Source organism: Lissotriton helveticus, chromosome 2_1, assembly GCF_964261635.1.
Source record: "Lissotriton helveticus chromosome 2_1, aLisHel1.1, whole genome shotgun sequence".
In the NCBI taxonomy this organism is placed as follows: domain Eukaryota; kingdom Metazoa; phylum Chordata; class Amphibia; order Caudata; family Salamandridae; genus Lissotriton; species Lissotriton helveticus.
The window spans coordinates 197787149-197812311 of NC_136059.1; the positions used below are offsets into that span (position 1 = coordinate 197787149).

A 25163-nucleotide genomic window follows, 5' to 3' on the forward strand; every position below is an offset into this window, starting at 1 on the left:
ATATATACAATAGCAGCCAAATCACACCAGAGCTGAATTTCCACCATACATGAATAATATGCATTAGAAACATGAGAAACAACACCAAAGATTGTTTAGAAACTGTTTTAATGCTTAGGCAGCAGTAGAAATTCTTATAACTCACTGAAAGCATAGAAAGCTCCCAGGCTGCATTGCGCAAACACAGTCTAAAAAGACTGAAAAGCTAACCTGTAGCTGTATACAAAAAACTGACACCGTGCCTTTAAGGCACCCATGACCCCCGGTATCCCATCATGCCTCAGGGGGTGACAGTTAGGTCAGTTGTTCTTTCTGGCTCCTTCAGGAAGGATCCTGGTTACACAGCTCCACTAATTTCTGTTTTCTGACAGAAAATTACTTCTTTTTGAACAACTTTTTCTGCTTACTTTGACATTTTACATCTAGTCAAGTAAGAAACTGTCTTTTTAAGTCAGTTTGGTGAGCATTTTCAGCTGAGAATGCCTTCACTTTTGACAAATGTCCTTCTTGTGGAAACAAGAAAGCAAAATCAGACAATCAGACAATCACGACGTTTGTATCCTGTGTCTGCCTGAAGAACATGATCCAGGCACCTGTCCTCACTGCGAGCACCTGTCAGGAAGAACTCTCAAAGACAGGGAAAGAATTTGCATCTATGGCCTGGCTCACAGGTCATCCAGAGGAAGGTCTCCGGTGAAGAAGGGTTCCAAGAAGGCTAGAACATCTTCAAAAGAGAAGTCTTCTCACCCTTCACCTTCAGCGTCAGGCTTGGCGCTGAGGAAAGACCCACCGGTGGGTCGTTTGCCTTCAAATCTACCGTCGACGGCGGGCTCGCCGTCGAAAAGAAGAACAGGTACGTCGACGACGTAGAAGGATCCAGCTCCGTCGTCGAAATCCCCTCCGCCGTCGTCAACCGGGCGATGATCGGCGTTGAGGAAGGTAACTCGCCGCCGTCAACCGGGCGACGGTCGGCGTCGAGATCCAAGGCCCCCCCGCCGTCATCAACCTGGCGACGATCGGCGTCGAGGGAGGTTACTCCTCCGCCGTAGTCATCCAGACCCGCGTCGAGAAGTGTGACCCCTCCGCTGTCGTCTAAGAAACGACGTTCGGCGTCGAGGAAGCAGTCTTCGTCGGTGAAAGTCGACGCTCGGCATCGAGGGTGACCAATACCCCTCCGCCATCGTCGCACAGACATTCGACGTCGAGACAGAGGGCTCCGTCGACGGCTGGTCATCGCCGTTCGACGTCGAGAAAGAGGGCTCCGTCGACAGCTGGTCATCACCGTTCGACGTCGAGAGACCATAGATCCTCGCATCGATCGCCGTCGAGGCATTCGAAGTCTAGATTGTTGGACCCGCCGACTCCCCAGAGGCGTTCAACGTCGAGAGAAAAACATACGACGCCAGAACGCTTGACGTAGAGACCTTCAGAAAGGGCTCGATCGTCGTCAAACTCTGTGATCATGGTAACGGAGTCAGCTTCTCGTTATTCTACTTCGCAGTCTTCTGGCTCCTCAACAACATCCTCAAGGTCCAGAAGTCCTGTCCCCAGATCTCCTGTGCGTCAGCTAGATCCTTCGGCTGCGGAGGTCAGACTATCACCCAGATGGTACAAATCATTGGACCATTGGCGAGATTCATGGGCTACCAAACGGATGCAAGAGTACGTCAGTCCGCAGCACAGATCTCCTCTCCAGAGACTGGTAGATGAAGTGGACAGGCGTACTCCTCCCAGGCGCCAAGCAGACAAATCACCTGTGAGAAGACCAACCAGATCTCACTCTCCTAGAAGGGAAAATCCGGTGAGATCCCGATCTCCCAGAGAAGATCCTGTCAGATCTCGTTCACCAAGAAGACAGGATCCGGTCAGATCACGCTCTCCTAGAAAGGAAGAGCACCCAAGAAGATCACGTGAGAGGAGGCACGGTGCTCACTGTAGACATCGAAGAACTCCGTCTACTTCCTCTACCTCTTCGACCAGGTCTTCCAAGAGGGATTACTCTCCCACGTTGACGGATAGTCCTACTTCCAGATCCTCTCCAGTGGATGACATCGGCACTTATCTGGATGTCCTGCAAAGAGGAACTCAGAAGCTGAGCATTGAAATGTCTGTCCCCCAGGTTACTACGACAGTGATTTTTGAAACTTTGCACAAAAAATCTATCTCTCGTCCACTGCTGCCTTTAGTCCCGGGGATTATGGATCCGGTCAAGGACGTTTTCCTAACCCCAGCAACCATCAGTGCGGTGCCAGTCCGCATACAGAAGAAATACAAGCCGGCTTCTTCTGACCCAGTTTTTGTAAAATCTGACCCTCCAGCAGACTCTGTGATAGTGGCAGTGGCGAGGAAGACGCATGCAGTTGCTGCTTCCTCTTCAGTCCCACCAGATAAGGACAGCAAATCTCAGGATTCGTGGGGTCGCAAAGTTTGCAATTCAGCTGCCTCCACGCTGAAGGTCTCTAGTGCGGCCGCACTGCTGGGTAGATACGACAGAGCCTTATGGGACTCCATGGAGAGGTTCAAGTCCAAACTGCCAAAGGAAGACCGAAAGGACTTTGAAGAAACTATGACAGAAGGATGTCTGGTGGCGAACCAGTTGATAAGCACAGCAGCGGACGGTGCAGTGCTTGTGGCACATTCCTACTCACATGGGGTTTGTGCCAGGAGGTCGGCTTGGTTGCGCCTCACAGGGCTGAAGCCGGATGCTCAGCATCGCATCCTTAATCTTCCTTTTTCGTGTTCCTCTCTCTTCGGAGAACATGCTGACGAAGAGATGACCCGTATGAAGACTGAACTGGATACGGTAAAAGCGGTGGGTTTGGAGAAGAAAAAAGAATTCAAACGCCGCTTTAAGACCAACAGGGGGAGAGGGGCTCAACAGAGGGTTCAAACCCCTCAGTGGTCCCAGAATAAGAACCAAGGAAAATCCCAGTTCGAGGCAAATCCAACAGAGGTAGAGGAGGTCACCAGCAGTCCTCTACCACCACGAGAGGAGGAAAGGCTTGATCAGTGGCTTCCTCTGGCGCCGTTGCCCACTCCAGTGGGAGGAAGTGCTTCACAACACCTGGCAAAGTCGGTCAGCATCACAAAAGATCAGTGGGTGCTGAATATACTGCGCAATGGATACAGGCTACGTTTCCGTGCGCTCCCGAAAAGCATTCCTCCAAAGACCTCTTGCCCTCACCAGCTGAGCTTGCTCCTCAGAGAAGTGTCAGTCCTACTACAAAAAAGAGCTATAGAGGAAGTTCCTCCCTCTCAAAGAGGAAAGGGAGTCTACTCAAGGTACTTTCTTGTCCCCAAAAAAGACCAGGAGGACATGTTCAGGCCTAATACTAGAACTGCGTCTCCTAAACAAAGTCATCGTCAGAGAAAAGTTCCGCATGTTAGCTCTTCACCAAATATACCCACATCTTCAAGCCGGAGATTGGATGTGTTCGGTGGATCTGCAAGATGCATACTTTCACATTCCGATTGCTCTACAGCATCGCAAGTACTTGAGGTTTGTCGTAGGAAGCAAACACTACCAGTACAAGGTGCTACCCTTCGGACTCAAGTCCGCACCACGAGTCTTCACCAAATGCATGGCAGTGGTGGCGGATTTTCTTCACAAAAAGGGACTCTTCATTTACCCATACCTGGACGACTGGCTCCTAAAGGGCCCGTCTCCGGTTCAGGTGACGCACGATCTGCAACTTTGCCTACACCAGTTGCAAAGGCTCGGTCTCCATGTGAACCTGGAGAAGTCAGTCCAGCGGCCGACACAGTCCATCCACTACCTAGGCTCCGTTCTGGACACAAAATTAGGAAAAGCGTTTCCTTCGGAGGAGAGACTTTTTTCCATGAGGCAGAAGTGCGGGATTCTATTAGAGTCTCGGCTTCCAACAGTCCGACAGGTAGCCTCCCTGCTGGGTTCCATGGCGTCCTGCATTTTTCTCATCCCGAACGCCAGGCTGAGAATGCGTCCTCTACAACAGGCTCTCGAAGACCAGTGGGACCAGGCGACAGGGTGTTGGGAAGATCGTATCACTCTTTCCCAAACAGCAAAGGATGCCATCAAATGGTGGACTCAGACGAGGAATGTGCTGGTGGGAGTACCTTTTCATCAGCCACTACCCACCCAGTCTATAGGACCAGATGCCTCTCTACAAGGCTGGGGAGCGCACATGGGTCCCCTTCAGATTCAGGGTCAGTGGTCTGCACAGGAGCAGACGTACCACATAAACATGCTGGAGCTCAGAGCGGTGTTTCTAGCTCCCAAAGCTTTTCTTCCAGCGATCGAGTCCAATTCAGTCTTAGTTCAGACAGACAATACTACCACCATGTTCTATCTGAACAAACAAGGAGGCACACGATCTCGCCCTCTCTCCCGGGAGGCTCAGCCATCTGGCACTGGCTTCTCTCTCGAAACCCGTCAGTGGTGGCGATGCACCTTCCAGGCGAGTTAAACATCAAAGCAGACGCACTCAGCAGGCACTTCGAAGATCAGCCAGACTGGGTGCTAAACGACGAAGTGGTAGAAGAGCTTTTTCGTTGTTGGGGGCGTCCAGCCATAGACTTGTTTGCGGATGAAGAAAACGCAAAATGCCACGCCTTCGCGTCCAGATTCCACCGGCCAGGGACGCAGGGGAACGCTCTCCTGATGGATTGGTCGTGAACTTTTGCCTGCGCGTTTTCTCCCCTGCCTCTGATTCCGAAGGTAGTTTCCAAGCTCCTCAGGTCGGTCATGGAAATGATCTTGATAGCTCCGGATTGGCCACAACAGTGGTGGTACCCGGACCTACTGCATCTGTCTGTGTGTCCACACAGACGACTTCCTTGCAAACCGGACCTGTTGAGCAAGATGAACGGGAGGATACTACATCCCAACCTCTCTTCACTGAACCTGACAGCATGGCACCTGAGGTCCTGCAATATGGGCATTTCAATCTGCCTCCCGAATGTATGCACATTTTAAAGGAGGCTAAGAGACCTTCCACGAGAGCGTCTTATGCGTTCAAGTGGAAAAGATTATACAAATGGTGTAGGGATCATCACTTAGATCCGACTAAAGGGCAGGAGGAGGTAGTCCTGCCATACCTCCTTTCCTTGGCAACATCTGGTTTGAAATATGCTTCCATTAGAGTGCATTTGTCAGCCATAGTAGTGTACAGGAAATCACCAGATCAGATTTCTTTCTTTCAGGTTCCGGTGGTTAAGGACTTCCTCCAGGGGTTAAAAAAAGTGTATCCCCCTGTGCAAAATCCTTCTCCTCCTTGGGAATTGAACCTGGTTCTATCCAGGTTAATGTCACCTCCTTTCGAGCTAATCCACAAGGCCTCCTTGCAACATCTCTCTTGGAAAGCGGCCTTTTTGGTGGCGATTACCTCAGCGTGCAGAGTGAGCGAGATACAAGCGCTCTGTACAAAGGAACCATATACTGTTTTCCACCACAATAGAGTAGTCCTGAGGGCTCATCCCTCTTTCTTGCCTAAAGTGGTTTCTGATTTTCATATAAATCAGTCCATTTCCCTCCCTTCGTTTTTTCCAAATCCTACGACCCCAGCCGAGCGGTCACTGCACTCCTTGGATCTTAAAAGAGTGCTCAAGTTCTATTTGGAAAAGACTAAAGGGATCAGGAAAACGGATCAACTGTTTGTGAACTATGGTTCAATGAGAACGGGCTTTCCAGCGGCCAAGAGGTCCATCTCCAGATGGATTGTCTCTTCCATTAAATTGGCCTATCAGCTTGCAGGCAAGCCTTTATTGGTGTTACCCAAAGCGCATTCCACTAGAGGGAAAGCCGCTACAGTAGCTTTCTTACATGACATTCCAATGTCAGAAATATGCAAGGCTGCAACCTGGAAATCGGTTCATACCTTTACGAGGCATTACTGTCTCGAATCTGATTCCAGGGCCGATACTCAAGTAGGGCAAGCCTCCTTGAGAAATCTGTTTGGGTAGCCTATAGCCTGCTCAGGCTTGTTGATAAGATTACTGTCTTGTCATTCCTTTGCCCGCAAGGATGAGGAGAGGCTTGTTATTCTATTCTAATGCTTATGACTATTGATGAGGATCCCCTGGAAGAGAAGGATTAGTTACTTACCTGTAATCCTAGTTCTCTTCCAGGGGTATCCTCATCAAAGTCATAAGCAACCCTCCCGCCTCCCCGGGCAAAGGATATTCTTTAATAAGGAGATATTGTTAACCTATTTTGTTACTGGGTTTGTTTCAGTCTCCGAAAAGAACAACTGACCTGTCACCCCTGAGGCATGATGGAATACCGGGGGTCATGGGTGCCTTAAAGGCACGGTGTCAGTTTTTTGTATACAGCTACAGGTTAGCTTTTCAGTCTTTTTAGACTGTGTTTACAATGCAGCCTGGGAGCTTTGTATGCTTTCAGTGAGTTATAAGAATTTCTACTGCTGCCTAAGCATTAAAATAGTTTCTAAACAATCTTTGGTGTTGTTTCTCATGTTTCTAATGCATATTATTCATGTATGGTGGAAATTCTTCACAGCATATTTCAGCTCTGGTGTGATTTATATATGAGTGTATATATATATATATATGTGGGGCACATATAACATAGTGTTTCCGGGGTCCCGCGCATGGGCGGGAATATTCTAATGCTTATGACTTTGATGAGGATACCCCTGGAAGAGAACTAGGATTACAGGTAAGTAACTAATCCATCTTCAACACCTATTGCCAGTTCCCTGGTTGTGGCTGTTAAGGCGGTGATCTTATGTTGTAGGGCCGCCACCTAGTCCTCGAGCCCAGAACTCTTGTTTCTGCCTCCTTGATGAGGTCCAGAGCCTTCTGCAGGTCCTGCGCAACAGATTCACATCTGAGCCAACCGCCTCAAACCTGGCCTCCATTTCATCCCTGGACTGGGTAATGGCCGTGAGCATTGTGGGGAGGGGGTTGGGTGGGCGGTTGAGTGAGGGCCCACTCCACAGTAATTGGCCGGGAATTAGTCTGTGAAGACTTCTCCCAAGTTTGCCTATGTTTCTCGGAGAAGGGAGTGACCCCAATGTACCTCGACTCACACGGCCCAGCTGGTACCCCCCAGACAGCCACAAAACTCCAAAAAGTTGCCCCCACCAGTATCTCTACCTCTGGCCCCGAAATCTAGGGCTTCCAAGGTCTCCAGGGCACCGCATCAAGGTTTCAACGAAGCGGTCTCCTCTGTGCTGCCCCGTGCTGACTGGGTCCAGACCGCAAGGCCAGGACCGACCTCTTCAAATATTTTTGCGGCTTGACCCATGTGCCACCACGGCGAGCCCCCACCAGCGCCTCTCCTTATCTCAGGCCCCGGACCCAAGTGCAGCCATGATTTTCAGGGCGCCTCATCGAGATTTCAATTGAGTACTCTCGTCCCTGATGCTGCTGCGCGCCTACCTGGCCAAGAATTTGAGGCCAGGCTATGACTCACAGGCAAGGCTGCCAGCCGATGTGCTCTGTTGCTGGTAACCCACACAGCCAGGAACGTCGCTAGTCGCCACCGTCCTGACACTCAGACTGTATATGGCGTAGCTGCTATCTATTTCAGCATTTTGTGAAACAGTAAAGGTATTGGATCCTACATCTGACCAACCCGGATCTCAACAATAGGAAAAACAGAACAGGGTGGCTGGACAGGATTATTCGTGAAACAATTCACCAGACACACAGTCAATCTGTACCGTGTGACCACTGGATTTAATTTTCCAAACAAGTTTATTTTTCTTTTTTACATTTATCAGCAATTGTTTGAAACACAAGCACAAACAAAACCACTGTCAATTCAAAAGGTTCATATATACAGTATCTACAAATGCACACATTTACAAGTTTACAACAAAGAATCAAACAAAAGATTGGTTAGACACACCAAAAGACAATCACAAATGTATAATAATTCAAATAAATTTCAATTATATACAGTGCAGAGATTAATCCATAAGCGAACAAACGGGAACCAGTCCTAGAGATTGAAAAAACCAAGTGACAGGCGGGGTTGAGATCAAAAACAAGCCTGCCTGTCAACGAAAGCCTGTGGTGTAATGTTAAATAGGGTTGCAAGGCTAGGATACAGAGTGGTGGTATGATTTACATCCTAGCGGCACCCTTTGTTGTAGCCACAGGGTGGTATTGTCGACGCGTTTCGAACCTAAGTATTCAAGGTTCTCTTCAGGACAGGGACTGGGAAACAGATTCTGCACGCGGGCACAAAGGTTGCCGTGGCGTAGGTGTGTCGTGTTCACACCTGCAATAGGCGCAGAGCAGGACTTAAGGCGTGGTGTCAGGCTTCAGAAGCTTGCAGGTATCAGGGCGGCTCACATTATTTTGCGCGTGTAGGTCTGGCTATGCAGACCACAGGGAGGGAAGCGGCCGGTCACTGGCCTCAGTTCAGGCTGGCAGTTAAAGTTGGCCCGTTTTCTGAATGAAGTAATCAAGCCACAGAAGGTCCGTGTTGCTCACTCTCTCCCAGGAACAAGCTGTCTGTAGGTGGAGCGCCGGGACACCAGTGGAAAATTAAATCCAGTGGTCACACGGTACAGATTGACTGTGTGTCTGGTGAATTGATCTATTTCAGCATGGCAGGCTTGATGATAGACTGATTATGGGCCAACTGCCGGGAGCTCCCCTAGGGCACGTCGGCCATCTTCGTGCACCAGGCCACGCCCCGTGGATATCCTTTTTGATTGTGTGAATCGTTTGACTGTGTGTACACAAATGTTCAACACTCCTCACTGAGCCTAATGCTGCTTGACTACACTACCCTTGATGGAGCACTCTTAAGGGATGGAGTACTCATAAGGGATATCTGAACTCTCCACACAGCAAACCTCTTTTTGGTACTATATGGTAGGAAGCTGGCTCTGTATATGATCTACCAAAGTGAGGTATAGTGTGCATTGTTCAGTGGATTATAGCAGAGACGAAAGTAGATAATACCTTACTCTCTTTTGTGGTAGTGTGGTTGAGCAGTCGGGCTTATCAGGTAGTGTTAAGCATTTGTTGTACACACTTGAGCAAGAAATTATGTCACACATTCACACTGAATCCAGACCAATTGATTGTATAAAAAGTTTTTTTATTTCGAGAACCAAGATTTATTTAGTAGGAGGCAAGTTAAACTTCATATAATGACCTAGAACCTGTGTTTATTCGGGGGGTCCGAGTGATAAGTTAAAGGTGTAAATCATGGAGCTCCTCTTAAAAACAAATACAGAATCTGGTCCTGACGAAGGACCTTAAGGACCAGTGAAGAGCGCGAAACATGTTGACTGTTTTTTTATGTGCGATTTATTCACTCCGGCACCGATTCTGAGAACAGCGGTTAGTCCTACAGCCGCCCTCTGAATTTGCTTTTAAGAGGAGCTCCAGGATTTACACCTTTTTTAATTTTTCACTCAGACCCCCGAATAAACACAGGTTCTAGGTACCGTTTGGTAATTTTAATTCACCTACTCACTTACCTTCCCAGGCCCACACACCCAAATTCACAACTGCGGCGTCTTCTTAAAAGATCTCTGCCAAAGAGCTCTCTCGCGGGTCCCATAGGGGACTGCAGCACCACCCCACGAGGAGCAACGCCCGATGATGAAGCATGACACTTGCAAGGGTGTGTGAGGGCACTACATCCAAAAGGAAGGATTCCCCCACCACTATTTATAAACCCAACCTTCTTTGAGACTAACCACTTGTTACTATTTTCTCTTACCAACCAAAGTTTAGTTGTTACTCTCCTGAGACTTTAGGAACAGTCAACCCCAAGTGCAAAAACGTTGTTCTTTGGGAGAAAACCGATGCCAAAAGACACCCCTGCACCCGACGTCCCACAGCCTTGGGTGGTCCAACCAACAGATTCCCGGCATCCCACCATACCTCTCCAACAGGTGGTCCTCTCCAGAAGATCTTTGTCCCCAAGCCTGCAGTGTTTGTTGCAACCAGAAAATCTCCATTGAAATCAACCGGTCACCCAGCGCCAAAACAGCACCCTGAACCCGGTCGCCCCTGTGCTGCTGTGGGTGCACCTTGTTTGCTAAATGGGATCTCCCTTTACACTGAGCCTAACACTAGGAGCTTTTCTCCCACAACCTTGTGGTCTGCTCCTAAGCAGCCACCACCTGGAGGCCCCCTATCCCCATTGGATAACCTTGGGCCTCAGCACTCTGCACCCAGCCGCCATCGTGCTGCTGAGGGTGCTTTGAGAGTGCATCCTTGACTCCTGGGGGACCCCTGGTTCTAACCCCCGGATACCAACTCCAAAACCTAAGTACTTACCAATAAACATAACACTGTTTTCTCCCATAGGACTGCATTAACTGCGTTTCTGTGAAAAATATTTTAAGTGTGGAGTAGGTTTGTATGAAACACTAAAACTGCAAATGTATAAAAATAATGTACTTACCTTTTCTCTAGAACATGTCCCAGTGTGATATCTAGACATTATTGTTATTATTATTATATTTAATTTTATACCGCGCACAGCTACCCGGAGGTTTCCCGGTGCTAAACAAAAGAGAGAGAACGGGGTAATTGCAGAAGGAAGGGCTCTAGGAAGCATAAAGGATCTATAGGTTAAATAACCAGGTCTTGAGGTCTCTGCGGAACCTTGGATAACAGGATTCAGAACGTAAGGAAAGAGGTAGGGTATTCCACAGGGACGGAGCCAAATAAGCGAATGAGCGGCCGCCCATTCTGGCTCTCTTAATAGGAGGCACCTAATATCTATGTTGGGTCGACAAACGAAGAGTGCGGGGGGGACAATAGATTTGAGCCAGGTTGCTTAAATAAGGAGGGGCATTACCTGACTTGATACGGTGCATGATGCAGAGGGCCTTGAATTTAGAGCGATTTTCAATCCGGAGCCAATGCAGGCTGCACAGAGAAGCAGAAGTAGAAGAGGTTCTGGGGAGATTGCAGAGTAATCGAACAACCATGTTTTGAACCGTCTGAAGTTTGCGGATCACCTCCTTGCATGCACCCAGAAAAAGAACATTCCCATAGTCCAGCCGTGATGTAATTAACGCTTGGACTACGGTTTTCTGGGTGTCATGGGGAAGCATCCATATGATCTTTCTCAGCCACTTGATGATGGTAATACAGGTGGCCGAGACCTTGATCACATGTTGCTTCATCGATAGCTGATCATCAAATATGATGCCTAGGTTGCGAGCTATTTTGGAGGGAACCGGTAGGGGACCCATTTGCTGTGGCCAATGGTGGGTACCCCAAAGTGTGGTATTGTGGCCAAACAAAAGAAGCTCGGTCTTATCCCCATTTAATTTTAATTTATTGTCGTGCATCCAGTTAGCTATGTTATTGAGACCAGAAAGAAGGGAGGATGTATTGGAGTTTTGACCTGTGGAGAGTGAATAGATGATCTGAGTATCATCGGCGTAAGAATAAATAATAAGTCCGTCTTGCTCAGCAATGGTGGCAAGGGGTCTAAAATATAAGTTGAAGAATAGTGGACTCAAGATAGAGCCCTGAGGGACGCCATGAGTGGAGTGATGGATTTTTGAACCTGAGGAAGGGGAGAAAACTTGGAACGTGCGGTCAGAAAGATAGCTGGCCACCCAGCCGAGAGCTGAGCCACTGATGCCGATGGACTTAATGGCAGTAAGAAGGATGGAGTGGGAAACAGTGTCGAAAGCGGCACTCAAGTCAAGTAGGATGAGTGCCACAGTTTCCCCTCTATCTACCTGGCATCTAATGGTCTCAGAGACCCCAAGAAGAGTAGACTCGGTAGAGAAACCTGCCCTAAAACCAGATAGAGACTGATGGAGAAAGTTGCCTGCTTCAATGTAAGTGGTAAGCTGTGTATTAATATGCTTTTCCAGGATTTTGGAGCAGAGCGGAAGGAGTGAAATGGGACGAAAATTAGCTGGATTGTTGGGATCAGCATGGGCTTTCTTTAGTAGGGGCACAATCATTGCGTGCTTCCACATACTCGGGACCTTGGCTTCTCTGAGTGAAGCATTAAGGAGTTCTAAAATGAAAGTGAGTGCATGAGAATCAAGAGTTAAAAGGATTTGTGGGGGCATGGGATCCAAGGGGGAACCAGATTTAATGCAACCCAGAATATGCTGCAGAGAAGTGATGGTAAGAGGGTCCCATGCAGTCAACTGAGGCGTGGAGGGCGGACACATTTGCGTCCCTGTTTCTGAATCATACAGTAGTGCGGACATGACCGGCTCAGGAGGGGATGCATTGTGAATAGAAGCTCCAAAGTTAGTATAGATGGTCTCGATTTTGGCAGTGAAGAATTCTGCCAGGGAGTTGCATTGCATTTCATCCAAGCAAGGAGCTTTTGGCAGGCAGGACATGCCCGAAAGTTCCTGCACAGCTTTAAATAGGGCTTTAGGTCGATTCTGAGCATTTAGAATGGTTCGATTAACATGTTCCGCCTTGGCTATGTTACAAAGGGAATGGTATTTGGTAAGAGCGTCTTTGTAAGTACGTTTGGCCCCAGGATCGTAATAAGCACGCCATTTCCGTTCCAACTTTTTACATATAGATTTCTCATTTTTTAATTGCTCAGTGAACCATGGAGCGGGGGGGTGATGCAAATTGTGTTTATATTTGCGTAGGGGAACACATGTATTGACCGCGGAGGTAAGCCAATTTTGTATAACAGCTTCCTCCTCAATGGTGGCCATATTAATAGGAGGTCTGGTATTTTTAAGACAGGAATTCAGTTTTTTAGAATCTAGATTCTTCCAATTTCAACCAGCTCTAGGAAGCGTGGAGTTTCCAGGGATATTCGGTGCACGGTCAATTGTTATAGAGAAACTAATTATGTAGTGATCTGACCAAGGACTGGGCCTGGGGGATTTACATGCTGTGGTATCTAAGGTAGAGAAAACGGGATCCAATAGGTTTCCTGCCTTGTGAGTGGGGCCAGAGTTATGTAGAGAAATATTAAGTGCAGCTAAATCTTGTATAAGGTGTGAACTGACAAGGCAGGAGACGTCATTGAAATGTAAGTTAAGGTCACCAAGGACCAAAAAAATTAGTTGAGTGCAAGAGTAGTGGAGCAATATAATCAGGAAATGAAGAGGCCCAAGTATTGGCAGTGCCAGGTGGACGGTAGATGAGAGTGCCAGAAAGAGTGTAGTTGGGGGAAAGCAGAAGTTTGAACAGGCCGGCTTCACAATTAGGAATAGCTAAGTCTTCCCACTTGCAAGAGTAAATTCTTTTAAAGATAATTGCTATACCGCCTCCCTCCTTTCCCACTCTGTTTTTACCTACGTAAGTGTAGTCATCGGGGAGGGCAGAAGCTATGTCGGGGCCAGAGCTGTTGTTCAGCCAGGTCTCTGTAAGAAACATAGCAGCTGGTTGAGCGGAGGTGATAAGGTCGAAGATGACATTCCTGTGCTTCGGTAAGGACCTACAATTTAGGCTAATAAAGGTAAGGGCAGCAGGGGAATTAAGTGGGTTGTGCCGTAATGGATTTTGCAGAAAATTAGAAGAGGTTATATCAAGCAAGGAGGGGAGGAATGATAAGGAGAAATTGCACTCCGCACAGCTTAGAGGTGCAAGGTGGCAAGACAAAGGGGGGTGACGCAAGCATTGTGAAGGTTTGAGACTCATCAGGGTCTCACTGGAGTACGAAAATTTGACTTTTGGAGGGACAAGGGGGGTGGCCCCTGGTCCCGTCTGGTCGCGGATGGGCGCAGACGGGCATGACTCTGGCACGACTCCGGCGCGCCACAGTCGCGCCCGCTGCGTGCTGCCGCTGCGCGTCGGCCAGCACATCGGTTATGTAGGGAGGAGGCGGCAGGAAGACTAGACCGCTCCCCCCGCTTCCGCCGGAAGTGAGTGCAAAAGAGAAAGCAAGACCTCCCTCCACACCACGAGCTCGGCTCGGGGAGGAACGGGGAGTGGGAATACACAAAAAAAATACAATGACAGTGGCACAAAATTTAAAAGCACATAAGGATTTTAAAATACACACTCAGTGCAGGCGCCTGGTGAAGTGCCCCCCTGCCCTCTCACAGCAGCGTGCACCCAGGAGCTAGCAATGCTCGGGAAAGAGTTTAAAAATCAATAGGTCGCAGTGCGAGCACCAAATTCGTGCCCCCTGCCTGAAAAGCGACAAGATTTAAAAAGTAATATAGCGCAGAGTGACACCTAAATCGTGCCCCTGCAAATGAATATTTCGGAATTTTCAAATCTGGTAGAGTGCAGCAACACACGTACCCTCTCTGACATAACACACATAACACACTGAGTAGAAAAAATTACTTAAAAAGTAATTTCTTAACTCACACTTTGCCCCTGTGATGGCTTAACATGCCAAAGCACCAGACAATTTTTTTTTTTTTGCACATGTTATACTTGTCAGGGAAGGCAATTCCTTCGGCCATTACTATTAGCAGAGAAAATCAGGAATAATGGGACTGCTCTGGCTTATTTATTGTCCCTATATAACACCAATATTATATATGCAGTTTAAACTGTTTTAACTATACTTGGTGTACAAAGCAAATGCTAAACATGTATCATGTTCATTTTCTTTTTTAATGAAAGTATAAAGGTCTTTTTTTATGAATTTATATGGAAATTTAAGTAAATGAACAAGCTTGTGCACACTTTTATGGCTCAAATTGAGCCGAAGAATGTATTTGATGACTGCATTAGCCATATGACACAAGGTATCCATAAACACTTGTTGTCTTATCATTTTACCTCAGAATATTTTGTGATAATTTTCCCAATAGCTAGTTTCTTTCTTGAAGGTCTGCCTTGATGTTCCAGTTATTAGGTGTTAACTTACGGTGTAAACTGAGTTTCAAAGTAAGCACCAACTCCTAGAGCAAGCTTTGACTGCTTGAACCTACTTTCCTGAGAGATGCAAGCGGCAACAGATTACTTGGTCATTCATTTTTAGCGCAGAAGTGTTTTGGACCGTCATTCTGTACATTCCCAGTGTTATGTTTTCCTTTGTGTTTTGAATTTGTGAATAACAAATTGAATAAGGCAGCTGTATCTTAGCTTCCAGTGATCTTATTGTTTTAAAGACCCACGCAAGTGTTTGTTGCTATATGCAAGTGATATTGAGACTCTGGAATGGAATTATGTGACATGAAGATCAGATATTTTCTTCACTTTGGGGCACCTTACTATAGCTATTTTTCAGGCTCCTGGCTAATTATTAGCTATACGGTTTGTAATCTGAAGAAAAAAAAAAACAGTGGCCACCAAGCTGTATGTCTGCGTCCTTGGACTGTCCTTTAACACCCCCTAGAAATTTGGAAATTCATTGACACTTGTTATATACTGCTAGTCTGATGGCTCATTCGAATTGTGCATATGTATATCTAATGAGAGGTCTGAAGTTCAAATTACAACTCACATGTTTTAAAATTGATTTACAAAATGTTTTTTTTCCCCTTCCTAGTCATCTGTTCTTGGTTCTGCATTTGGAGATATTGGGCCTTCAAAAATAACAAATTCCACTGGTTCTCCAATATTGGACCATTTAAAATCATCTCCTGGTTTGAGCCAATTTTCTTCACAGAGTCCTCAGCACAACAGTAGCCTTTCAGTTACCACCTCTTCCTGGGACATTAAACCCTACAGTGTACAATCATCTGTCCTCAATCAGTTTGGTAAGTAACTTTAAGAATGTCTATATTTTGGAAGAAATCTCACAATGATATTTATCGTCTGATTTTAAAATGCATACTGGAGCATTTTTTTATTGAAAACAGTTTTTACAACTAATAGTAAGTTGTGGGTGTTTGTCTTGTATGTCATAAAATTTGTTGGACAATTGAAAATGAACTTGCTATCACCGTGTGGAATAGTTTTGGTATTTCATTGATCTCCAACCTTGAGCCCTATTAATTTTATGCAATTTGCTTAATTTCCTTCACATGGTCTTGGAGTGTTTGAATGGCAATAAGTGTTCTCGAGCATTTTAGAGAATTTATTCTCCGCCAGTTTTAAGCAGCCTGGAAGAACATGTTTTACCAAGACTGTTTTCCAGGATTAAGGTAGATGGTTTTGTCATTTCATGGACTAACTAAGCTTAGACCTTCCTGAATGTTGCCGTATTTTCTCTAATCTTTAATCTTCCTTTTAAAAACAGCTCAGTTAAGCTTTAATAAATATTCCTGAAAGTAACTATCCTTGAAAGCCATGTAATGCATATTCCTGCCCTTTCATTTTATTTTTTGAAACATTTAAAATAAAGAGCTGCTGTGCTGATGAGCAGCTTGTGTAGAGTAAAACCTATTCTAAGACTTTGAGGTTACAGCCTGACCCAGCAGTACTTGACACCCAGTTAAATGTGGGCTTATGTTTCTGCATTACGCTATGAGGGTCTCGAATATTTATTTGTGCACATTTTCATAATTGTGAAATGTTTTGCATATATACTGCTGTTTTTCTTGCCAGAATTGCCTTCACTTTACTTGCAGTAAACCAATTGCGGTAAGTCTGAGAAGAAAACTATTCTAAACTTCCTTCAGAAGCTGCTGCTCCACAAGTGACAGAAAAGTGTGGGGTTGGTTCCTTTTATCAACCCTGTCTGCTGCCTCAAAACACTTCTGACTTTAAAACTAAACTGAGAAAAAGTAAATCCAGTTGATCTTGAAAGTATCTGGTTTAATGCTTTTTGAGGTGATTTATAGTGTGATGTCGAGAAGGTCATTGTCAAAACTGCCACATCACATTTGCTATTGAATCGCGTGACACCCAGGATTAACTGTGCACACTTTGAAAACTTTGCTTAAACTCACAATATTTAGGGTACACTATTGAGGTACTGTTAAGACATTTGATGTTGAGCTTTAAGGTCAACCGTTTATTGTTGTATGAGAAAGCTCGAGTATGCCCATTGGTAAAAGGCAAGGCAGTTAAGAAAATTCTGTTGATCAGAGTACAAGACCTCAATCTACATTAGCACACAATCGTAAGCTGTTCTGTAACCACCGGATAGCTATATACAGAGTAGAGCATATTCTGTGTCTACTTGGAACAATCCAACTAAATGCCAGTGTAGTCCCCTTTGCCCCTTTGTCCCCAGCATAGTGCACCAGATTTCTCTTAGAAAACACAAATATCACTCTGTGCTGAGAAAAGTCGGAGTTGCTTAGGAGGCATGATTAGAGATGTCTGCAAAGCAAAGATCACAAACACATCTTGGGTAATCAACAGGTACTGTCTGAGATGAAACCTATGTCCATAGATCTTCTAAAGTATCCCAGGTAGATATCTCAACTTTTCATGAAGTATTGACAAGGGGAATTAGTAAGCTAAACATTCTTTAAAAACAGCAGTTTTGCGCCTCAATGAAAAAAATTCTACAAGGAACACATTTGAAAACCACTCATGCCAGGCTTAATTGAGCCACTCATGGGCATATTTACATCTGTGACTGCATCAAAATTAGGGACTCCTAATCGAATGAAAAAAATACCAGCAACTAGAAAAATCAGAATTGCTTGGTAGTAATACTCCGCCTGACGCTGTCATTGTTGTAGCCGTTAAGAGAAGCATCCTATCATGTTAATAATTTTCGCACTGCCTGGTAAGGAAAGCTGAAAAACGGTTGTTTTTAGAAATTCCTGTTTCATTGCTGCCTGGTTGACAGCACTCTGCAGAAGATCCAAATCCTGTCTCTTAGATTTGGTCCAGAGAATCACAAAATTTTACGGATGAGACGCTACAAGACTTTTTGGAAGTTCGTGAAGAAGCTAATTTGGTGTCCTCCTACTCTATTAGTTTGGTTATATTATAAAAAAAATTAATGGTTTGCTTCAACCATGATCATGTAAATAGACTTGTGTGCGAGATACTTCTAATATGCCAGATTTAACTAGACATCACTACAAGAATGGCTGGCAAAAGAGTGCAGTTGGTGCTTGGGCAACTGTGTTGACAAACTGACACTTTGTGCATTATTTGCCTACTCAGCAAGATAACAAATATTATAAAAGGCTTCTCCTTTCAACAGATTCTTTCAACACAGCTGATTGGCACAGATACTTTGCTTTGTGATTGGGGCACTCTCTATGTTGCACACAGGAAGTGTCAAATCATCTTTTGCTAGTCCTCACCAGAAAATCGCAACAAATTGACATTGATGTTTTAATATATTACAAAGTGACTTAGGTGGTATACATTTCGTAATTAGACCATTGTTTTTCATATCCCATAAGTATCCTACCCCTTTGACTACATTGAGGTTTTAATGCAATTCTAGGTGTGTAGCCTAAGTGAAGTATAATAGAGATCTTCTATTGGTATACTCTAAAGAGAGAAACACATGGTTCGAGGCATGTGTGCTGTAGATCACATGCTTTGCATACTGCTGCCATATTGTGTTGGGTCTGGATGTTTGCACGTTTTTCTTCAAAGAAGTCCTTCCAGTCAAAAGGGAAGGTTACCCCTCAGGGCTCGAAAAATCCAAAAAATGGTACTAGTCCTGCAGGACTAGTACCTTAAAAAATGTCCTCGACCTAACTGCAACCTACTTGACCTCCGGCTCTGAAAGCAGAGCAAATGTGAAAAGACAAGATTTAAAGGCATCTTTATTGCTCATTAACTTTGTGAGCAATAAAAATGCCTTTAAATCTTGTTATCTTGTCACATTTGTTCTGTTTTCACAGACGGAGGACAAAAGTTGGTTTGTTTTTTTACTCGCCAGAAAGGGCGAGTCGGACCTAAAAACAGCTCGACCTTGTTAAATTTAGCTCGACTATGCGAGCGGTCGAGATGTATTTTCGAGCCCTGCATCTCCTTTCAGTAACCATGGGCATGGTCTCTATTGTTTGTTTTTTCTGCCATCAGGCTCGGATGTGAATTGCTGTGTTCTGGTTCAAAGCCGTTCTTCGGGTTCCCCTCGGTGCGCAATCCACTCTACCCTAGAGAGTATAGTTTTCCTATGCGTATTCCACTTTTCCGCATATCATACTTCAATTTCGATCTGGAAACTTGTGGAAGGTCCTCGGGCCTAACCGCGTCGGTCCACCTCGCAGTCGCTGGAACGGACTCCGTTCAAATTCTGTCCTCGGTGCCTCGCCAAGTATCCGCGCAATGACTTGCACGAAGTGTGCAACTTGTGCTTGTTCCCCGAGCACAACGAACAGGACTGAGACGCTCCGCAATCGTGGGTTGCGACGCTGTGAAATGCAGAGCCAGAACGCCGAATACGTGCCGGACATTTTTGGTGATGATTCTGAGTAGGAGGAGTTAGACTCACAAGGTGCCGAAGAGGAGATGCCGGAGCAGCTCCTCTCAGTACCTGAAATGGACTCCGAGATAGAAGTGGACTTACCATTGGGGCAATGTCAAGGTCTGGTGAGTACAGACTTGCCCCAAAATGCAAATCCTACCAAACATGAGGCTTCGGTGCCACCCCTACCTCCGAGTCACGGTCGGCACTGATGACCATGTTTCTAACACCCCTCCTTCAGGTCCGGTGCCAAAACAAATAATCAAGCCATCCGGCTTCAGGACCAAGTCGCTTTAAAACTGGGTCAGAGCCAAAACCAAGCAGCTCGAAGCCGAAACACGCTTCAAAGCCAAAACGTTCCACACCCAAATCCAGCACCGAAAGGGCAAAATATTCCGGTAGTCTGTGGCAAAATCAAGAGAAGTTCCTCCTATAACACAGGATCAGATTTTTGACTTTCCATCTCGCAAAACAGTTCCCAGACATAAAGAACTGTACATCAATCCAGAGCTGCACAGTACCATGGGGTACAATTATACTGAAAGAATCACTTGAGCAAGATTTCTTATTTGAAACATTAGGCAGCACACACCGATCTATCCAGTCTCTCCCCATGTTTAAGGGCATGATGAGACGTGCAGATGATATATTTAAAGACCCTGTCAGAGCTCGAATTCTCACTCCTAGAATAGACAAAATGTACAAACCGGCTCCATCTGATCCAGTATACATTAGAGGACAATTGCCTTTGGACTCGCTAGTGCTTTCTAACGCTCGTAAAAGGTCTAATTCACAAACCTCTGTAGATGCTCCCTTTGCAGACTAAAAATCTAAGCATCTAGATGCTTCTGGTAAAAGAGTAGCAATCCAGGCTGCCAATCATTGGCGTATTGCTAACACTCAAGCCCTTATAGTCAGATATGACCTAGCTCACTGGGATGAGAAGGAGTAACTGCTCCAATATCTCCAAGAAGAACAAAAGGCTAAAGCACAAGATTTAGTGCAAGAAGGGAAACTCATCTCAAATTCATCAATAAGATGCGCTTTAGATGCAGCTGACACTGCAACCAGAGAAATAAATACCAGTGTGTTACTTAGGAGACTCACTTGGTTAAGAATTTCTAGTTTCAAACCAGAAGTTCAGCAGTTTATTCTAAATACTCCATCTGATAAGCAATACTTGTTTGGACCTGAAGTAGTTCAGGCATTAGAAAAAATGAAAAAAGATATGTAGGTAGCCAAATTAATGGGAGTATTACAATCTCCTTCTAACCGTGGTTCCTTTAGTCACTCTTTACCTTGGTGGCTCAAAATGTTTTTTCTTCAGACGCCAAGACGTACCACCATTTTGTGCCAGGTACATCCCCTATGTGACGTCAGAGGGTATCCTGGAGGTTGACGTCTGTGGTGGCCATCTTCAGATTCTTTTTTCCTCCAGTGGGTCTGGAAGCAAGACTGGAAGCTCCGAAGAACTTTAAGTTTTTTCCTGAAAAACTTCGAAAAAGAAGCATATGGAAGAACATCGATCATAGACATCCCCGAAAAGTTATCAACGATCATCAATGTTGTGAGTGAAGCAGAACCAGAGGACCATGCCGGTCCCCAAATGGCGAGGTAGAGGCAATGGAGAATACCCCCTGCAAGTTCTGCCCAGAGTGCCACCACAAGTACGCACAGTGCGACTCACACAACGCCTGCAACCTCTGCGTGCCCTAAGACCACACAGCTTTCCTACTGAAAATGCTAAGGAAGCGTCTGAAAGTCAGACAGGGCCACTATGCCACAATGTCGCAGACAGCGAAGAAAACCTCTCTGAGAGACCTGGGTTTTTCGAGCGACAAGGAGGAACATGGAGCACCAGCCGAGTCGACGCATGAGTGATCGGACGTCAAGGTCATAGAGGGGGGGCTCCAAAAAAAAACACACAGAGAAAAAGGCTAAGGATCCAAAAAAGAAAACTGAGCAGGCAAGACACCTTAAAAATCCGTTGGAACCCAAGGGCCATGAACGCAAGGTGCACAAAGCAGCCCCGACGCCGAGCAAAAAGGCGATTGAATGCTAGCTGCGATTGAATGGACCCCACGGGAGCCAACCAAAGGTCTCCAAGAAGGGAACTGGCAGGAAACGCTGAAACAAGGGGTCGACACTGAACCTGCAAAAAAGACCACTACACCGCCGAAGGCTAAAGTCAACGTCGGGAAGATAAAAAAATCTCCGGGCACCGACGCGGAGAGGATCCTTGAGGTCAAAAAGAAAAGAAGACTTGAAGAAATAGCAGCGCTCCTACAAAAAAAGGACTTTGATGCCTCATTTAAGGATTTTCGTATCCCGAAAACAACGGCACCAGAACCAGAGAGCGTCAATGCCTAAGCGGCAGAAGACGCTGAAGGAGAGGAAGAAGGGAACTTCGACTCTCTGCCGACACCAGAACCTAAGGAATAAGGAGACATACTGGAAGAGGAGAAAAGCTACGAAAATGTCTCGGAACAATGGAAATGCCTTGACACCGAGAGCCCGGCGGAAGAGATTTGCTGCTACCCTTCGAAAGCTTCACCTCCAGATGACATAGCTTTCTATAATGACATTGTCAAAAGCGCAGCTAATCAATTTGGAGTCCCTCTAGAGGAGGAAAAAGGGGATTCATGTTTCTTGCTAGAAACACTGGCACCAGCTTCCAAAGGGACACTATCTGCCTATGCCATCAAGTATCATGGACCAAGACAACGAAGCATTCAAAGAAGCAGCTTCAAACAAGGAGGTATAACCCCCATAGTAGATAAGTACAAACCCTCCACAAAAGACCCTAAATATATTCAGGGAAGTACAGTACCTGATTCAATTATTGTCACCTCAGCCAGGAGGAGAGCCAATGCAGTCTCCAACACAGGGCCACCACCTGAATAGAAAGCAAAAGGATGCACATGGTGGAAGGAGAATGGAGAAAGAAGCAGCAACACAGTGGCACATTGCCAACTGTAATACCCTATTGAACAGATATGCCCACCAACAGTGGGACCAAAATCAGGAGTTGCAAAAAGAGGGCAAAATCTTTTGTCCAAGAAGGTAAAAACGTGGCTAACACCTGCCTAAAGTCAGCCCTAGATGCAGCAGATACTGCAAGCAGGCAAATGTGTACAGGAACCATCCTTAGAAGGCATGCCTGGCTCAGAATTTCTGGTTTCAAACAAGAAGTTCAGACCTCAATTATAAGCAGACCATTCAAAGGAGTAGCTCTGTTTGACAAGGAGGTGGATGAATCCCTCCAACAATTTGGTTCAATACAAATATTGCATAGAGATCACAAAGACACCATCTGCAAATCCACCCAAAACAAGAAAAAATAAACGATCAGAACAAACACTGCTCAACGCAGAAATAAAAGAACTATACCATAAATAAGCAATAGAAAAGGTACCAACACCACAGTGGTACAAAGGAAACTACTTTCCATACTACCTAGTACCCAAACAGGACCAAACTTTAAGGCCTATCATGGACCTAAGATTTATAAACAATTTCATACGAACACATTTCAAAATGTGTACCCTTCAAGAAATATTTCCACAGAATCAAAAGTGGGATCTCAAGGACGTCTATTTACATATCCCTATGAACAGAAGGCACAGGCAGGACCTAAGATTACTACACAACGGAAGACATTACCAGTTCAAGGTATTCCCATTCGGCATAAAATCTGCTCCACGGGTGTTCACAAAGTACCTAGCCGCAGTGGCAGCATACCTGAGAATAGAGGAAATCCACGTCTACCCTTACTTAGACGATTGGCTAATAAGGGCACGCACAAAACAAAAATGTTCCGATCATGGTCAAAAAACAGTCCAAACACTAAAAAACCTGGTTTTCTCGATACATCATAAGAAGCCTTCAACAACACCAGAAAGAGAAAAAACCTTCCTGGGAGCAAGACTGAACACAGAAAACGCCAAGGTTTACCCCACACGAGCCCGAATACAACTTATCAATCAAGAAACAGCCCTCGGCCAGAGGGGGCAGTCTCTGACAGTAAGGAAGGTAATGAAACTAATGGGCATGATGGCATCATGTATCCCACCCATCCCTCACGCTCGCCTACACATGTGCCAATCAAAGAATGGCTCACCAACAGTTGGTCACAAGCCACAGGAAGTTGTGTGGATCTAGTGGTTGTTACACAAAGGGTGCAGTCACAGATACAATGGTGGGCATCCAATAACATAGCACAGGGGAGACCTTTCAATGACCCAACTCCATCTGTGATGGTCACCATGGATGCATCCCTCAACAGGTGGGGTGCACATCTCAACCAGCTGAAATTTCATGGTCATTGGAGCAAAAAGGACTTAACAAAACCTATCAATTTTTGGGAGATGCAAACTGTTTTTTCTGGCACTCAAAGCATTCCAGAAACATATTCATGGGAAAAATCTATTAATACAAACAGACAATACAACTACAATGTTCTACCTGAACAAACAGGGTGGAACAAGGTCTTCCCCCTGAGCAAACTAGCTTTGGACATCTGACTTTGGGCGATACACCAAAAGATCAGTGTACTAACAGTACATCTACTAGGGTTAGACAGGATTACAGCAGACCAACTGAGCAGACTGAGCAACTGCTCCCAAGAATGGGAGTTGAAACAGACAACGGTGCATTATCTATTCAACTTCTGGGGAACTCAAATGATGGACCTATTTGCAACTATGCATAACCGGAAATGCCAGAGCTTTGCCTTTCGGATTCCACACCACCTGTCAAAGGGAAATGCACTTTCACTCAACTGGTCACAGACATTTGTTTACGCCTTTCCACCAATACCCCTAATACAAAGAGTGCTACGCAAAGGCACGAGGAACAAACCCGATTCTCATTGCTCCTCACTGGCCAAGGCAGACATGGTACTCAACTGTCCGAGACCTATCCAAAGGAGAAATGATCAGGATCTAAGCAGAAAAAGACCTGCTGTCAATGCAACAGGGACAGATCTTTCACCCGGAGCCAGCAATGCCACAACTAGCAGCCTGGCGCCTGAATACATAGTATTTGGGCACCTCAATCTAGCACACAAGATCTGCGGTCACAAAAAAAACTATTGCAAGATCGATAGTACAAGCTATCCAATTATGTTATGCCAATGCCAAAAAGAAACTAACATTGCAACCAACAGATCACTCCACAAGGAAGAAAGGAGCACCCTGGAATTTATGGCCAATGTGCCCATTGACATTTGCGCAGCAGCAACATGGGCATCGTCACACCTTTACATAGCATTATTGTGTGGATATACAAATGAATAAGGACGCTCAAATTGAACAGAAGGTGCTCCAACACCTGTTTGCAAGGCTTTCACCACAGCCTCCCAGACAAGGAAGAAACTGCTACATAATCTGATGCACAGCATGTGAATCCAGAAAAGGATTCACGCTGCAAAATAAAATAGTTACTTACCAGTAGGAGTAGTTTTGCAGCTTGAAGAATTTTTTCTGGGTTCACATGCGACTCACCCGGCCTCTACTAGAAGGAAAACAAACAGGTGGGTAAGCAAAGGACTACCACAGTATTTCAAAACCATCTCAAGGATTACAAACATATTGACAACAGATAAAAGAATCCGAAGATGGCCAGCACGCATGTCGAGCTCCAAGATACCGTCTGAGGACACACAGGGGACGTACCTGGCATCAAATGGTGGTCGACAGCGGCCAAAACAAGAAAAAGACCATTCCGGACCCAACTACTAGATGACGGAATGATGCACCACATGTGAATCCAGAAAATTAATTCTTCAAGCTGCAAAAACTACCCCTACTGGTAAGTAACCATTTTGTTACTTGCCCAGTAAACATCTGTTCATCGAAGAAAAACAACTTGCAAACATCTGGACCCAACTCTAGATGGCAGGAGTATGCAAAGCATGTGAATCTACAGCAATACATGCCAAGAACAGATATTTACTGGGTAAGTAACATTATCCTTATGTGACCCAACTTGATGATCTGCCTAA

The 25163-nt window shown here is 45.6% G+C and overlaps 1 protein-coding gene across 5 annotated transcripts in view; it reads left to right on the forward strand.

The window, feature by feature from the left end:
• Positions 1-25163, forward strand: part of UBAP2 (ubiquitin associated protein 2) — a 1803012-nt gene that overhangs the window by 793881 nt on the left and 983968 nt on the right. For all 5 annotated transcript variants that reach the window (XM_078674719.1, XM_078674718.1, XM_078674717.1 and 2 more), the window contains exon 12: positions 15377-15587. In XM_078674719.1, coding sequence (XP_078530845.1) covers positions 15377-15587 — 211 coding nt within the window. The remainder of the gene's footprint in view (positions 1-15376; positions 15588-25163) is intronic.